The 18,366-nt window shown below is 42.3% G+C and overlaps 1 protein-coding gene across 1 annotated transcript in view; it reads right to left on the bottom strand.

The window, feature by feature from the left end:
• MGAT4B (alpha-1,3-mannosyl-glycoprotein 4-beta-N-acetylglucosaminyltransferase B) overlaps positions 1-18,366 on the bottom strand; it is a 300,397-nt gene that overhangs the window by 134,207 nt on the left and 147,824 nt on the right. The window contains exons 2-4 of the mRNA XM_075274976.1: positions 12,837-13,016; positions 8,371-8,511; positions 5,124-5,257 (exon numbers count right to left, since the gene is read on the bottom strand). Coding sequence (XP_075131077.1) covers positions 5,124-5,257; positions 8,371-8,511; positions 12,837-13,016 — 455 coding nt within the window. The remainder of the gene's footprint in view (positions 1-5,123; positions 5,258-8,370; positions 8,512-12,836; positions 13,017-18,366) is intronic.

Raw genomic sequence — 18,366 nt, 5'->3', positions numbered from 1 at the left:
TCGCATTTATTCCATCTTGTTTCCGAACAATAACAATTCCATTAAAACAATAAAATGAAGGGTATCATCTCTTAAGTACGGGAGGAAGTAGATCAGCTGACGCGTTTTGAGGAACGTGTCCTTTTAGTCTTAGCTGGTTTAATGACCTTCCAACAAACAATAGCGTTCTCGTTGCTCGGACACAAGATGGAATAAAAGCGAAGTTTTATTTACAAGACCTGGGAAGTTGGATCTTTAACTTTTTTGCCTGTGGACTTTTCTCTCCACCAATTTTAAGCGGAATTTGCAGAGGCATCTTCTAATGCAGATGTGAACCTAACCTTACTTAAATAAGAGCAGAGCTTCAATTCCCCCAAACTACCACTAGGCAGTGTAAGGCATCACTGTGGTGCTACTCATGTGCTGCATGTGCTCCCAGGTCACTGACCGCTTCTGACAACTGGAAGCTACTTGTTCAGTGATCTATTCCGGCTCCAAGTGTCAGAGCCCACAGATGACATACTGTTCTGTGGAAAAATCAATTTGGGGCTAGAAAATCCATTTAAATAGGAAGTAACTCAACTGCTCGGTGGTTTTACAAGGTGCTGGGACTTCCTACTAAGATGACTTAATGGACCATAATAGAATTTTTCTTTTTCATAAGACCGGGAGTCGTTTTTGGAAACCTCACATGCATAAGTATTTTCTCAACTTTTTGTTTGCGAGTTTGCAACCCACATGAGCCCAAGGTATGATGTCAACTAAGAAATCTTCAATCCCAACAAAGTAGTACAGTGCTATGCCCTACTAACTCCTGCTGGTCCCCAAAGATCAATCCTAATCAGAGTGTGGCTGCTTTACCATGTGCATATATTACGGAAAGAGAGAAATTATACATGTACTTCAAGATCCCGACCCTGCAGAAGAATATCGAGGCCAAGAACAAAAAACAGAATATGAAAATACAACTAACAGGTTCCACTAGGTATAAGAAAAAGTCATTAGCTTCAGTATGTCAAGCCTGGCTACATTCTGAGAGAATAAAGTGGCAAGATGAAAGGATCTAACAGAAAGGGGCGCCACAGTGGGCACATATCCAAGAATTACAACTTTCAATTGAAATACCTTACAGTACTACCAGAGTTTGGGCTCAAGTTCTAAGGATACAATCCAGTTAGTAAAAAAATGAGTTGCAAAAAATCCACTGATTCAGACACAGTTGGAATTTTCTCTCTAGCCCCCATTGTTCCCGAGAAGTCAGTGCAGGTAGTTTTGGAGCATGATATGCTAATTAGGCTCTGTACTGTCAAGTGGGTGGTCTCAAGGAGTAGCAGGCAAGGGGGCTAGACTCCGTTCTTCAACACTGTCCAATCAGAGATCTCTGAAATACACATCATTGCTTGTTCCTGCCAGAAACCATCCATTTCCCAGTACATAGACCGACTGGCATATCAGACATAAAAACTAACAGCATGTGTTGCTCAGGAATGGTGGGGGAAGGATGTAAAGAACTAGAGTTGGTGGAGTTCTGATTCTCCAAGTGGACGGTCACAATTGTTTTTCTTTGAGAAAATAAAATGTTCCCGCCCACTTGGAGAATCAGAGCTGATTCACAGATAACCTTCCAGAAGATGTAACTTTTGACTGGATGGACAGATTTTAAAAAGAAAGACACAAACTTGTTCAGGAGCACAGCGAGAATCAAATGATGTACGGCATTTAGTATTTTGTACTTGGTGACTCTCTAAAGCTGATTTATCTACTTAATATGCTGCCCTATATAAGGGTACCATAATATAGCTATAGGTCAGCATTAATGGTAGGCAAATTGTGCAAAATGTTAATCCTTTTTGCCACTAGCAATACTTTAAGAATACACCGGAGGGTAACTAGAGGTTACTGAGTATTCACTTATATACAACAGTCTGTCAACCCCAATTCCAAAAGAGATGGAGATAGCGCTCTGTAGCCGGACTTCAGCTACATGAGCAGAGTATTATTTCATTTTTTGCTGTTTGGTTATGAGGAGTACAGGCCTGAAGCTATAATAGACTGCCCCTATATGGGCCAGTGTACTGAGCTGACAGATTTGCATCTTGATGGTTTTCCAAATCCATTCACCCATTCTACAGCTATAAGCCCTTTTAGTGTAAATGCAAATGAGTGTCTACTAGCCAAGTGAGAGGTAACTCAGTGGTTTATCCGGTGTGGGGTCTCTGTTTACTGGTTGTTATGCAGTGGTACTGCCCATTTGGCTAGTACAAGCTAATTTGCATCACCACCAAAAAGACTTACCGTATATACTCGAGTATAAGCCGACCCGAATATAAGCCGAGGCCCCTAATTTTACCACAAAAAAACTTGGAAAACTTATTGACTCGAGTATAAGCCGAGGGGGGGAAATGCAGCAGCTACTGGAACATTTCAAAAATTAAAATGGTCAGAGTTTTTGGGTGCAGTAGTTGCTGAGTGCTGGGGAAGGGGAGGGGGTGTTTTGGTTGTCTGTCTGCCCTTCCCTGAGCTTGAGGACTGTTTTTTCTTCCTCCACTTGGAATTCAGCCTGGCTGAATATAGGGTATCTGCAGTGCTCCTATTAACCCCTTCCCGAAGGAACAGGAGCACTGCAGATACCCTATATTCAGTAGACCGGGCACTGTCAGACACAGGGATACCTAATGTGTTTGTGTTTCACAGTCATTTTCTACTTTTGTGTCTATTCTAGGGAAAGGAGTGATTTAGAACTCTTAATTTTTTTTAAAGCCCCCCCACACACACACACTATTTTATGGGAGATTCTATACATTGATATTGCGGCTGGTCATAGACCCCCTCCCCCCCCAAAAAAAATAAAAAAAAATATTATTATTATTATTTTTTTTTTTTGCTGATTCAAGTATAAGCCGAGGGGGGCTTTTTCAGCACAAAATCGGTGCTGAAAAATTTGGCTTATACGCGAGTATATACGGTATATCTCTGGAATGGCTGAACAGATTTGGATAAACAAAACCTGGAAATGCTAAGGGTGACAGTGTCGATCAGATGAGATAAGTCAGTGGGCTTTTCAGACCTGGTGACAGAACTTCTTTAAAACTAAATTTACTAAAGAATAAATACTTACTATTTTCTGTAGCCGAAAAAAAAAATATTACAACTACTGCTGAAATCCTTTAATTCCGATATGTTTCCTTTCATATGACTAATAATACTGATCCTCTTCTGAGCACTCTTGATTTAACAATACTTCTATGGCGACAACAGTTTTACCACCTACGTTCTCTGCGTTTCCCCTCTCCTATAGTCATCAGCCGAGGCAATAGACACATAAGAAGCTATTGAACCTCTCTGTGAAGTTCTGTGTATAAAGACTTCTAATATATTCCCCATATAATAGATACAAATAGCTTTGTACAGACAGGCTTGGATGAGCACACCACAATTAAGCAAATGGAAAAGTAAGTGGCCCGCAATGACCCGAGTGATGGATGAGATTTCTACTGAACACAGTTACATTATTGTCAGATGTGCTGGAAACTACGGTCAGGACACAAGCACAGATAGTCACCTGTACCTGGTGGTCTCCTGAGAAGTGGGGCCTCTACCAATTGGCATCCCCACTGATCAGCTGTTAAAGGGGTTGTGGCAAAGATTCCTGCTTATTGCTTCTATTAGTGTGTACAATCTGCCCCCAGTCTGCTTAGTAGCATCTGTACAGCCAGTGGTGTAACTAGGATTGGAAGGGCCCCGTGGCGAACTTTTAACATGGTCTCTCCACCCCCCCCCCACCCTCCAAGACAGCCTTCCCTGCATGCATCAGCATAGCTTCAGCAGTCTCCACTCACTCTCCAGAAGTCCTCAGCACTGCTGCTCTGCTCACTCCATAAAATTAAATCTTCATCTTCTTCCTGCACAATGTGTCCGCCCCTCACCCATTGTCAGGACATATGCTGAGGCTTCCCCACGCCAGAAACCTGACACCTTAGGTGGCCTCAGGCCTCAAAAAGTAAGATTTATTTTTTATTTCTTTTTTTTGGCATATTAACTAGTGAGGGGGCCCGGGCCCCCTAAGGTGTCAGGCCCTGTGGCAGCTGCTACCACTGCTACCATGGTAGTTACGCCACTGTGTACAGTGTAACGCAACAAGGGTCGATGTGATGAAGCTGCAGTTTCAGAATGCATGCAGGTAGGCACAATGGCCACCTAAAACAACTGATCAAAGGAACGCTAAGAGTCAGACCCCTACCGAACAGATATTGATCACCAATATTAAAAAAAAATATATGGACAAAAAAAATATGGACAGTCTACTCACAGAAAACCCATAATGCATATGTTATACTAATGATCTATACGCACAATAGGTCATCAATAACTGATCTATGGACCCCACACTGATCAGCTGTATCAGCAGCTTCTGGGACGCCGGAATCTACTTCAGTGAACAGGGAGCATGTGCTCCTATTTAAGGAACAGGAGTGGAGCTGCAGTTTCCCAAAACCAATCCTATTACTTGAATAGGAGAGAAGGGCATGTGCTCCTCGTCCACTGAAGGCGTTTCCAATGCCTGGGGACTATCAAGACAACTGATCTGTACAGGGTCTAGGTGTCGGACCCCCACAGATCAGATACTGATAGGCCATTAGCATGAAATATAAATTAGGGGCCAGAAAACTCATTTTGTGCTATCTTCAGAATGCAGCTGCCATCTCTCTTTGCAAACAGTGCTCTATGTACCAGATTTTTTTTTTTCAAATAAAAACATTAGATTTCTCTGAGTTTTCTTCAATTAAGGTTACCCATACTGTATGTTAATAAAGTGAGCGTTGTGGCCACTTTCACTACATTAGCTATAGGACAGTGGGTCACATTTGTTAAACATCTTCACCACTTTTGTGGCATAAAAGCGATGGGAACTTTGGGTATGGAATTTTTGAAGCGTGCAACAAAAATTGTTGAAAAGTGATGTTTTTCCATCCCATTATCACTTTCCTGGGAGCATGACATGAGCAGAGCCACCAGCCCCTCCAGATTTGTGATCGCTTATGTTAGTCTACTGGTGTAAATGATGCTTGAAATCTACACCACTGATTCGCTGGCCTAGATAAGGAGAATCCCCCTCCCTCCCCATTTCAGCACACTCCTCATACCTCGGCAATAAGGACCACAATGACACAGTCTTCCTTCTCTTGTTGGTTCAGCTCAGATATCAATGAGTTGAGGGTGTCCGTCAGATAGGAATGAACTTCTCTCTTCACACTGGGGATCCCCATTACTATAGACACTGTGAATGATATTCGGAAGAGAATATGAGATAGACATTAGCAATGCCAAATTAACTGCAAAAATCTAAATATTGGAGGGCAGGAATGGTTTCCATGAAAACGATTATTATTACTAGAGATGAGCGAACACTAAAATGTTCGAGGTTCGAAATTCGATTCGAACAGCCGCTCACTGTTCGAGTGTTCGAATGGGTTTCGAACCCCATTATAGTCTATGGGGAACATAAACTCGTTAAGGGGGAAACCCAAATTCGTGTCTGGAGGGTCACCAAGTCCACTATGACACCCCAGGAAATGATACCAACACCCTGGAATGACACTGGGACAGCAGGGGAAGCATGTCTGGGGGCATAAAAGTCACTTTATTTCATGGAAATCCCTGTCAGTTTGCAATTTTCGCAAGCTAACTTTTCCCCATAGAAATGCATTGGCCAGTGCTGATTGGCCAGAGTACGGAACTCGACCAATCAGCGCTGGCTCTGCTGGAGGAGGCGGAGTCTAAGATCGCTCCACACCAGTCTCCATTCAGGTCCGACCTTAGACTCCGCCTCCTCCGGCAGAGCCAGCGCTGATTGGCCGAAGGCTGGCCAATGCATTCCTAGGCGAATGCAGAGACTTAGCAGTGCTGAGTCAGTTTTGCTCAACTACACATCTGATGCACACTCGGCACTGCTACATCAGATGTAGCAATCTGATGTAGCAGAGCCGAGGGTGCACTAGAACCCCTGTGCAAACTCAGTTCACGCTAATAGAATGCATTGGCCAGCGCTGATTGGCCAATGCATTCTATTAGCCCGATGAAGTAGAGCTGAATGTGTGTGCTAAGCACACACATTCAGCACTGCTTCATCATGCCAATACAATGCATTAGCCAGTGCTGATTGGCCAGAGTACGGAATTCGGCCAATCAGCGCTGGCTCTGCTGGAGGAGGCGGAGTCTAAGGTCGGACCTGAATGGAGACTGGTGTGGAGCGATCTTAGACTCCGCCTCCTCCAGCAGAGCCAGCGCTGATTGGCCGAATTCCGTACTCTGGCCAATCAGCGCTGGCCAATGCATTCTATTAGCTTGATGAAGCAGAGTGTGCACAAGGGTTCAAGCGCACCCTCGGCTCTGATGTAGCAGAGCCGAGGGTGCACAAGGGTTCAAGTGCACCCTCGGCTCTCCTACATCAGAGCCGAGGGTGCGCTTGAACCCTTGTGCAGCCTCGGCTCTGCTACATCAGAGCCGAGGGTGCGCTTGAACCCTTGTGCACACTCTGCTTCATCAAGCTAATAGAATGCATTGGCCAGCACTGATTGGCCAGAGTACGGAATTCGGCCAATCAGCGCTGGCCAATGCATCCCTATGGGAAAAAGTTTATCTCACAAAAATCACAATTACACACCCGATAGAGCCCCAAAAAGTTATTTTTAATAACATTCCCCCCTAAATAAAGGTTATCCCTAGCTATCCCTGCCTGTACAGCTATCCCTGTCTCATAGTCACAAAGTTCACATTCTCATATGACCCGGATTTGAAATCCACTATTCGTCTAAAATGGAGGTCACCTGATTTCGGCAGCCAATGACTTTTTCCAATTTTTTTCAACGTCACCGGTGTCGTAGTTCCTGTCCCACCTCCCCTGCGCTGTTATTGGTGCAAAAAAGGCACCAGGGAAGGTGGGAGGGGAATCGAATTTTGGCGCACTTTACCACGCGGTGTTCGATTCGATTCGAACATGGCGAACACCCTGATATCCGATCGAACATGTGTTCGATAGAACACTGTTCGCTCATCTCTAATTATTACATTAACAGAAGGATTTCACAACACATATTGACAAGGAAGGGTTACCATATTCCTTATTAAAAGGAGTTTTCTGGTGTTGAATTGATACGGATTCTCAGGATAAGCCATCAGTATGTTATCTGTTGGGGTCTCACATCTGGACCCTGCACAGATCAGCTGTTCTAGGTGTTCTGGGTGCTGGAAGCTGCTAGTGGTGCTGGTGCTGTTCCTATACAAGTAACCAGAATCAGTGCTATGCTTGTAGGCTGCAAGAACAGATGATCTGTGAGGGGTCCCGCACCAGACCCCAACAGATTTCATACTGGTCACCTATTTTTTGGATGGGTAAGCTGTATGAAAATTAAATTTGGGGCCATATAACCCCCTTAAAGGGATATTCCCATGTACATAATTATTTTTAAATCTGTAGATAATTAAAAGTTAAACATTTTTGCAAATATAAGTAATTAAATATTTTGCAGAGTTTTAAGGATTTTCTCTAAATATCTTGTGGTCACAGTCTGTTGTCTTGATCGGTTGCCATTGGATACAACCAGGAATGCAGAACCTTTCTAAGGTCAGAAAATCAGCCATGATGTCCTTACTGTGGCCGGGATATCTTCTGATACATGTAGTGTCCCTGCCTGATATCCCAGCTACAATAAGAAAATCATAGCTGGTTCCAGACAAGTCCCAGACCATAGAAAGTTTCTGCATTAGTGGTCGTAACCCTTGGCAACCGATCAAGACAACAGACTGTCACCACTAAGAAAGTCAGAGAAAATCTTTAAAACTTTGCAGAATTTTTAATTACTTATATATGCAAAAATGTTTAACTTTTAATTATTTATAAATATAGATATGATTATGTACATGGGAATACCCCTTTTTTTTAACAGTGATTATTCAGGGCGACCAGTGTCAGTGTGAACATACCTGCTTTGCAAGAATTGGAACTACTACATGGCACCTTATACTTGCATTTCCAGGAGGGATAAAAGAGGAACATCTCAATGCAGAATTTTAGGAAAACATATTCCAAGATTACTATAAACCAATGATGTTGGAGGAGCGGTCAATAGTTATCCCGGGTTTTGCGGCCGCAATATTATCGGCGCAAAATTACGCGGCGTGTACGCTCGTAACTCCCATTGCAATCAATGGGATCTTTTTGAGCGCACAAAATGCTGACACGCGTATACATGCCAGATTGCGCTCCATTTTACATCGTGTGAACGCACCCTAATATAGAAATCCTAGAATACTCCGTTATCTGGAATAGTATAGCATGACAGTGAATTTTCTCTCTAGGCTGTTAAAGGAAAAACAAAAAGCAGCACTTACCTCCAGTCCTCCCCTGGCCCACGTGTATTGCTGGCTGCAAGCTGTTCTCCTTGGACAGAAGATGGGGAAGGTGGTGGAAGATGGTGGGTAAATGGAGCACATTCTTGTTTGTGATATTCCACAGTTTCAGCTTGGTTTCATCTTAAAGAAAATAACAACACAGAAATAAGGTAAATGGATTTGAAGAATGATCTTTTACAACCAGCCTGATGAGGACAGAACAGGTAGTCGCTGTGCACGCACGCCGCTGACAGGGAAGACAGGGCTCACGCCGTGAATTATAGTCATTAGTCCAATTTGGTGCAGAAAATAACAGGTTTTTAAATAAAATTGTTCTAAACCATTTACTGGGGGGCGAATTTATTTAGACGGAAATAAAAAAGAGCTAACAAATACATTGCACCAAAGACACAACTGCAGAAAGTTTAGAAAGTTGAGAAACTTATTCAGCTTCCAAAAATTATTTGCAAGTCCCTAGCAGTGCTCAATCCTTGCTGTTCTCTTGTGCAGCCTTTGCTTGGCATTATTTTACATGCTGTCTCTTTTCTCACTATTACTTACATGCAGTGAATCTGTGGACAAACTACATTTCCCAAGATTCATCTGCCTGCTCTCATTCCGTGCTCACAAGCGGGAGGAAGAATGAGCTTGAATGAAACATCACACCAGCATGAGACCTCAGATATGGAAGTGATTTATTACCTGAGATTGCAGGGGAAAGTGGAGAAGGGAGGGGTACACAGAGAGTGAGAGCAGGCAGATGAATCATGGGAAATGTAGTTTGTCAACAAATTCACTGCATGTAAATAATAGCGTTACAAGGAGCAGCAAGTAAAACAAAGCCAAGCAAAGGGTATACAAGGGAACAGTGAGGATTTAACATTGCTGTAGATGCATTTGCAGATCATTTTTGGGAGCTGGATACCCAGTAATAAGCAGAGTTTTTACAGCAGCAACGCCTTACTGCAGCAGTCACACTGCATGTAGCTGTGAACTGTAACTATGGAGTATGTTCATACAGGGAAGATTTGTTGTAGAATTTTTTTTCTACTGTTTCATACATCTGAATGTACAATCCAAGCACATACTTCCAAAATAGTCTCATTTAGGGTAGGTTCACACTGCGTTTATTACAGTATGTTGCCGTCAACAACAGACTTAAGGTGCAGCCACACGGAGTAACGCTCCGCTTATTCTGACACATAAACACATGTCAGAGTGACCACTGTAAAACAGAATCCCATTGACTTCAATGGGTGCCAGTCTTACGCGAGCTACACATTGAAATCAATGGGTTTAAAAGCCTCCCATTGATTTCATGTGTAGAACGCGTAAGACCGGCACCCATTGAAGTCAATGGAATTCTGTTTCACAGCGGTCACTCTGACATGTGACGTGTCGGAATGAGCGGAGCGTTACTCCGTGTGAATACACCTTCAAATGACAGATGCAGATGGTACCCCTTCCATCAGGTATCTGTACCCTCAAGTAAAAAAATCATGATGGAAGTTTGCTTTTTTACTTTTCTGATGGAAGAAAACAAATATGAGGGGCCACACGGTGGCTCAGTGGTTAGCACTGCAGCCTTGCAGCGCTGGAGTCCTGGTGTTCAAATCCCGCCAAGGGCATAAAACCATCTGCAAGGAGTTTGTATGTTCTCCCCGTGTTTGCATGGATTTCCATCCCATATTCCAAAAAAAAGACATACTGATAGGGAAAAATGTACATTGTGAGCTCTATGTGGGGCTCACAATCTACATAAAAAAAAAAAAAAAAAAAAAAAAAAAGATTTAAAAAAAAAAAAAAAAAAGAAAACAAATATGAAGGAAGACAGCACCTGCCATTTTTTTTTTCTATTAGAGTCAATGGAAAAGGACACAGACAAAGGGATCTCTGTCTGTGCCCGTTACTCAAGTTAATGTCCATTGTGGGAAGTGTCTGGTGGGGTTTCAACTGCTTGGATTTCCACCGACCTCAAGATTTAAGGGGGTTGTCCACTTTCAGACCAATATTGAGAGACAAATGTTATTGTTTATATAATAAAAAGTTGTAAAATTTTCCAATATACTTTCTGTATCAATTCCTCACGGTTTTCTAGATCTTCCTGCTGTCATTCATTCTGATTACCACTAGTGGACAAAACTCTGACTATGGTCATGTGATTTACGGTCCATGGTCATGTGATGAGTACACAGGTGCCGCTCGTTACAGTCACCGCACAATATTCAGACAGCTGTGTACCTGTGTGCTCATCACATGACCATAGACCGTAAGTCACATGACCATGGTCAGAGTTTTATCCTCTAGAAGTAACAGAATGAATGACAGCAAGCCGAAATCTAGAAAACCTTGAGGAATTGATACAGAAAGTATATTGGAAATGTGTATATCCTTTTATAGTACAAAAAAATAACATTTGTTTCTCAATATTGGTCTGAAAGTGGACAACCCCTTTAAGGTCCTGTAACCCCACTTGAATGGATTGGTCGTCAAGTATGCATGGGACTAACAGAGATCTTCAGAAATCCCATAGACATTGCATGGAGAGGCACCATGCACGCTGAAAGTACTTCATACAAATGGGGAAGATAGGCCCCTCCCCAATTCTTATGATTGTTGTGTTCCCAGCAATCTTGTGGAGAGGTGATAAAGGGTTTTTCTAAACATCACAGTTTAATTAAAAAAAACAAAAAAACAAAACACAACACAACATGCACAATATTCATTATACTACTGCAAGCCTGGCCAATCCTTGGTATTTATTTGTCAAGTCCTCCCCATGGAAGTAGAAAAGAAACAATATAGTTCCCCCCCCCCCTCCTAAAATCTACGAATGAACTACGCTTAGCGTAAATCTGTCTTGTAAGTCGGATAACCATCTCTGAGCGCGGTATCTGGTGATACCATTTTACCTGTTACTTAATCCCTGTAGAATTAGCGGCTGAGCCTGTGGATTATACACTCACAGCGCCTCATTTGTTATGGATATAATCCTTGCGGTTTCAGATCCTTTTTTAAAGGCTGGTGTATTCTTATATATTTAGTAATGCCTGTTGTGATACATTTCATAATGAGGATTTACATTCTTAGGAGATTAGTTTCATAATACATGCAATCTGCATAGCAGCCTTGTGGGGAGATATCATTGTGATCTCTGGAAATCTTTGTGATCGGAGATGGAAACACAAAAACTGGTTATTTCATATTGTTTATATGCTGTTAATATGCAAATAAATTCTTTGGAGCAATGAGGACACTTGCTAGAGTTGTGTGACTATGCCCTAAATCAAAATTTAATTGGGCAATTAACCTTAATTAGGATTAATGGTGATTATTTAGGTCACTTTACTTTTAAACCACGCCCCTTTTTATAGTACGAGTATATATTGGGCGAACATTGTGAAAATTGCTGAAACTGCTATTATACTTCGGGGGTTTCTCCTGATCACAGACTATAAAAGGAGGAGTCCCAGGGAAGGGGAATAAACAAAAAAAAACAGTGTTACTCACCTCTCCTGGGCTCTGGCGCAATTCCCTGCTGTCTGTGGGTCTTCTGAGAGATGTGATAGGGCCTCAATGGTCATGTGGGTTACATGGCATAGTGTCGCTTGCGTCTATACGTCATAATGCTACATGACTGCTGAGGCCGAATCACAGATCTCAGCAGTCCTCAACATCAGTCAGAAGAAACAGAGAAAGCAAGGAGTCATACAAGAGCCCAGGAGACATGAGTAACACTTTTCATGTTAGATCACCTCCACTGGGCCGCCACTTATTATACTTTGCGTCTAAAAAGACCCCAGATTAGAATAGTAGCAGCTTTAGTTTGGACGTGTTTCAACCAAAATAAGCGACATGAACGAAATCAAGTTGGTTATCCCAGTTGATGATTGGTTTTATTTATTTTTTATTAAATCAGCCAGCCCTACCTTTTAAGAGCAATGGCAAATCCTCATTGCTGCAAATAGCTAATTTGCATATTGACAAATATCTTGACAATGGTGGGGCTGGGTTCTGGTGACATACAAATTGAGTGTATTAAAAATGGAGTCTATGTATAATGTATTTCAATACATAATTGTGTGTTATAGACAGTCTCCTTATATGATCACCCTTATCGGAGAGTCCACAATGTGTTTAGGTTTGTTTCGAGCAATATCCCAACTAAGACGAGAGTATTAGGGACAGGTAGCATATATATTCCCACTACTTTGTATAAACCAGATAACGTAATAGAGAAGTATTTTCTAGGTGTCCTAAACGTACCGGGCTCTACATCATATGGAACATTAACTGCTAAATGGTCAGCATTGTTAAAAGGGACTTAAAATGTATCCTAAGATAACCATGTGGAAACTACGGCCAAGATTCCTTTATCACCAAATTCGCAGGCAGTCTGAGCAGACGACATAGGTCAGACAAAAATGAATTACAAAACTTTGTTCCATCACAAACTAGAATCTCACCAGATAAGCTGCTCCACGTCCGGTTGATATCTCGTAAGGCTTGTTTTTCGGATATGGCCCTTTTGATCTCATCTAGAACCAGGTTCAGTTCCTTGGATCTTTTCAGGTTCTCTTGCTCAGCAGCGTGTAGTCGATCCCTGAGGGCCAGGAACTCCCTCTGATAAACATCCACCACATCCCCTGGAAATTGGAAGCAGAAATGTCAGCTTAGATTCAATCCGGAAGAGTAAAGTTTTTTAAAAAAAGCTCAATAAGTATAATACATCTATGGGATCATTATCAGATAGCAGCCCCCACTAGAAATTTTGGAAGCTCAGCGTTTCCTCTAGGTTTGCACTTCACACTGTAGCTATGTTGACAGTTCCTTTGGATATTTGGAATAACCTACCAAGATGGATCCGCAACTTGGACTGTGGACATCAGCTTGGTGACAGTGCAGATATAGTATGATTTTTACAGTAACTCCTTTGGCACCATTCACACCTACATTTATCTTCTCTTGGTGTTCCATAAGACAACCCTAACTACATGTACACATGAGCCAAGGAACAAGCACAGACATCTTACAAGAAAGACTCCAGGTGACCCAGTATACCATGCTACCCAACATGAAAATACGAGTAAGGGTCCCAATACCCCAGCATATTTTATGATGGTAACCAGGTCTAATCTATACTACAGACTGTCGATCAGCAATCGCTTAGATCCATTTACAATATTATGCAGAAGTTTTAGGCAGGGGTAGGGGGGAAATGCAAACTAAGGATGTTTTCAGAAATAAAAGGGTTAATCTTTTATTTATGTCAACAAAATGCAAAGCAAATGATGAAAAAGAGAAATCTATATTTGGTGCGTCCTTTGCTCTTTGCAAGTGTACTGTGAAGAACTGAAGGAAGGCAGACAGTGTTTGAAGGAACTCGGTAGGGAGGTTGTTCCCGCCTTCTTGGAAAACTAAGTGCAGACTTTCTGTGGATGAAGGCCTGCTCCAGTCCTTCCGTCCATTCATACAATCCCAGACAGACTGGCTGATGTTGACATCAGGGCTCTATGGGGGCGATATCATCACTTCTAGGACTCCTCCTCCGAAGGGCAGAGGTCACACCGAATGTTGATGGGATTTAAGTTTCTTTTCCTTCATTCGCTATTACGGTAATTCTTCTATTTCCATATGCCTTCTTACTTTTGTACGTCCCCCGCCTAAAGTTTTTGCACATGACCAATCGATTGGGATGAGTGGGGCAAGGACTGGATGGAGCGGCACTGCCATTCATGGAGCAGAGGACATGATTAAATACCAATAATTCAGAAAGAAAGTGAAAGGTAACTCAATGTTTGATGTGGTTCTTATCTATAAATTAGCTGTAAAATGGTCCTAAGAGACAAAGATCCCCAGAAAACCCTCCCAGCCTGGGTGAGATTTATTATAAGTATGATGGACTGGAGTAACACGCTGTCATCCACTAGTAATTATTCTCTTTTTAAGCATTTACTCAGTAGAATAGCACAAAATAGTGAAATTAAGTACAAAGCCTTAAAGGGGTTGTCCAAGATCGGATACCTAAAGAATGTATACACAGCAACAGTACTGCAGCACAAATACTACATGGTGTATGGAGCCTTTTGCTTCCAGGTCTCTGTACTCTGAATAGATATTTAGCTGGTCGGTATGGGTGCAGGAAACGATAGGCAGTCCATTTCAGATCCTGGACAACCACTTTAAAAGGGAGTTTGTCACCAAAGTTTAAACCATCTAGCGAGGATCGTAGGATAAAGGGGAAATAACCCACCAGATGGGGCAGAGCTTAAAAAAAGAAAAGACCAAAACATGTTGCCATACTGCGCTTTTATATAAAGTTTATATCATTTTTATTGGTTCTATTTAGAACGGATATTTTTTGGATCAGTTTGATGATATCTATTATAACTCATTTTTCAGTATATTTTTAGATTTCCATTTCCACGATATTACTAGTTCTGTCAATATGCAAATGAGCTCTTTAGAGCAATAACAATGCCTTCATTGCTCCATATAGACAAAAAAGCGGAGGGGGAGGGGGGATTCCAACAAAGAGACAACAAGCAATAACCAAAGGTTGGGGCCACTTAGATAGGTACATGGGGCAGTTATGGGAGTAGACGATAAGGGCACTGGTGAGGGGTGCTGAGAAGAGAGGGGTCAAGGTGGACACTATAGCCTAGTCAACATAGGAGCATTAGGTTGATGGCAGCCGGCCTTCCAATACCCCGAGATTACAGTCTTGGGAGAGGCACAATACATTCCAAGGAGTCCAGGTAGAGTTGACAATGTCTTGCCTGTCACAAGTTATCTCCCCTAATTCCTCCATGTGCTTCTTAAGATTTAGGGCCTCAACCCACACGGGTGACACTGACTTTTAATAGGCTCTGCTGTAATATCAGTTTTTCTGATGACGTATACTTCGACATGTCAAATGTTATGGAACTGCTGACAGAGGATTCCGCAGAGAAGAAAGTGTGAACACAGCCTAACAGAGAAAAAAGGGAAATCTAGGCGAATTCAAGTACGACAAGATACAGTATATACCTCATAAGCTCAGATTTACTGAACTATCTTCAGGCAACTTCCGGACGTAGTCACATCCCCATATGGTTAGATGGTTCTTTTTAGCCCATTTACATCTGAATTAAACATTACGATCGGAAAGCCATACGCTTCTGTAAACCGCCACTCTAAGCACAATTACAAGAAAATCTACAATTTGACAAAATGTCACCATAATCGGAGCCCATTTTAAGTGGCTGCTTTTCTGCAAGCTAATTTCTCCATTTCCTGCATTACCTCTACCTTTAATAACCTCTGAAATAGAAAATCATGTCATTTTATGGCACCCCTGCAGATCCGGGTGAAATGCTTCTTTACGCTGTGTACAGCTTATTTATCTGCACATAAAGCATTGCGCCGTGAAGGACTGCGATTTATAACATGATCCATGACAGCGCTCATGGCCGTGGAGAAGGTAAATGACCACTAGAGATTCAAGGGCAGACGTATTAGTCAGCGCCAGCGTGGGCATTACTTTAAAGGGGATGTCTGTTCCTCACTATTTGTATTGCTAGGATAAGGAACTGACCACATAAGTCCTGCTGCTAGAACTCTCAGCTTTAAAGGGAGTCTGTCCTCAGAATCCTGTAGGTAGATATATAGATTAGGGCTACCTAAATCAATCTCAGGGCGGGTTCACATCTGCGCCCAGTCTGTGTGGGTTTCCGTCTTCTGCTGACAGGAGACGGAAACCCGGCAATCAGTGTCCGCCCGTGAGCATCTTCTGGTCTCAGCGGCGAAACCATTTTTTTTTTTTTTTCTTAACTGGACACAAAGTCCTGCATGTCCAACTTTGTATCTGGTTAAAAAAAACGGTTTTGCCGTAAAGAGGCAGAAGACGCTCACGGGCAGGCACTTTGCAGACCCATTCAAATGAATGGGTTTGAAAACTGACTGCCGGTTTCCGTCTCCTGTCCAGTTTCTTGGTCAGAAGATGGAAACCTGAAAGCGGAGACCAGGTGCAGGTGTGAACTCGCCCTAACAGTGCTTGTTCTATGGGCCCATATAGAACCGCATTTTTTGGAGCTATGTGCCTGTGCCGTATAAATGGGTCACTACTATCACGTCCTATTTTGGTCCGCATTTGTGGCACTTACAAGTGTAGAGGATCGTACAAGTCTTTTTGCAGATCCGTGATTGTGAATGGCATACAGACATGTTTTTTGTAGATCATTATTTGCGGACAGGCAGCCCATGTTGTCTTATAAGTTAGTGACCATCTACCAGTATAAGCCGACCCGAATATAAGCCGAGGCCCCTAATTTTACCACAAAAACTGGGAAAACTTATTGACTCGAGTATAAGCCTAGGGGGGGAAATGCAGCCGCTACTGGAAAGTTTCAAAAATTAAAATGGTCGGAGTTTTTGGGTGCAGTAGATGCTGGGTGCTGGGAAAGGGGAGGGGGTGTTTTGGTTGTCTGTCTGCCCCTTCCCTGAGCTTGAGGACTGTTTTTTCTTCCCCCACATGGAATTCAGCCTGGCTGAATATAGGGTATCTACAGTGCTTCTATTAAACCCTTCCTGACGGAACAGGAGCACTGCAGATCCCCTATATTCAGTAGACCGGGCACTTTCAGACACAGGGATACCTAATGTGTATGTGTTTTGCAGTAATTTTCTACTTTTGTATGTATTCTAGGGAAAGGAGAGATTTAGAACTTTTATTTTTTTTAATCTGTTTTTTTTGTTTTGTTTTTTGTACTATTTTATGGGAGATTCTATACATTGATATTGTGGCTGGTCATAGATCACCCTCCGCCCTCCTTAAAAAAAAAAGAAATAAAATAAAAAAATGTTTTGTTTTGCTGACTCGAGTATAAGCCGAGGGGGCTTTGTCAGCATAAAAACTGGGCTGAAAAATTCGGCTTATACTCGAGTATATATGGTGACCTTCTTTTACTGTACCATTCGGTGTTAGTACTTGTTGTTGCGCTGAACACTACTTCATGCTTCATAATTTTTTTCTTTTCATTATTTTGCATATTCCCACTATGTAAATGAATACTAATTATTCCTGATGGCTTTAGACACTTTAGTAGCAGCCGAATACTTCTACGTGCTTTATTGTGATTCACTTCTAAATGTAATATTCACTAGAATTCAAGAGGTACTTCAATCTGTAAAAATGTGCAAACCAGAGACGGAGAGTCTCAAATCCGCAAAATTGCCAAAATTAATTAAGTTGATTATGTCTAATACACCACAGTAAACACTTGTAACAGGCATCACATGACCCCGTATAGCCCCTCCATATTGTGCTTTTGTTGTGAAAAGTAACGCATACAAATTGTTATGGATATAAATATGGGCCATGGGGGCCACTGGCAACGAAGGACAACATCTGCAAGGAGTTTGTATGTTCTCCCAGTGTTTGGGTGGGTTTCCTCCCACACTCCAAAGACATACTGATAGGGAATGTAGAATGTGAGCCCTATATGGGACAGGGTTGACAATATCTGTACAGTGCTGTGGAATATGATGGCGCTACATAAATAAGCAAAATAAATAGAGAACAATGTCGGCAATAATAATGTGATTTATGACTGCAAATCTCCTTCCTAGAATAAGGCCTCATGCACATGACCATACTTTTCATCCACAACTACAGATCATGGACACATTCATTACTATGGGCCTATAACACAGATAAAGTTTTTACGGCCATGTGTTTGGGAGTCCGTCAGGAATGTCCTTCTTCCCAGCAGCACCTATTGCGTTTATAGTGTGTGAGCGGGGAGGAACGCCCCCTCCCTCTGCTCACAGCACTCGTCCATAGACTAGTATTATCAAGAGGGGAAGGGGCGTTCCTCCCGGCTCACACTGTACAGCGCTATAGGCGCTGCTGTGGAGAAGGACATTCCTGACAGACTGTCAGTAACGCCCTTCTGACTGTAAAAAGCTACGGTACCGACACTGATAGCTCTTCACATGGGGCACAGATCGTGAAAG

This window comes from Leptodactylus fuscus, chromosome 5 (assembly GCF_031893055.1).
Source record: "Leptodactylus fuscus isolate aLepFus1 chromosome 5, aLepFus1.hap2, whole genome shotgun sequence".
In the NCBI taxonomy this organism is placed as follows: Eukaryota; Metazoa; Chordata; class Amphibia; order Anura; family Leptodactylidae; genus Leptodactylus; species Leptodactylus fuscus.
Note: the sequence above shows the minus strand (reverse complement) of the source record. Positions and strands in the feature narration are given on the sequence as shown.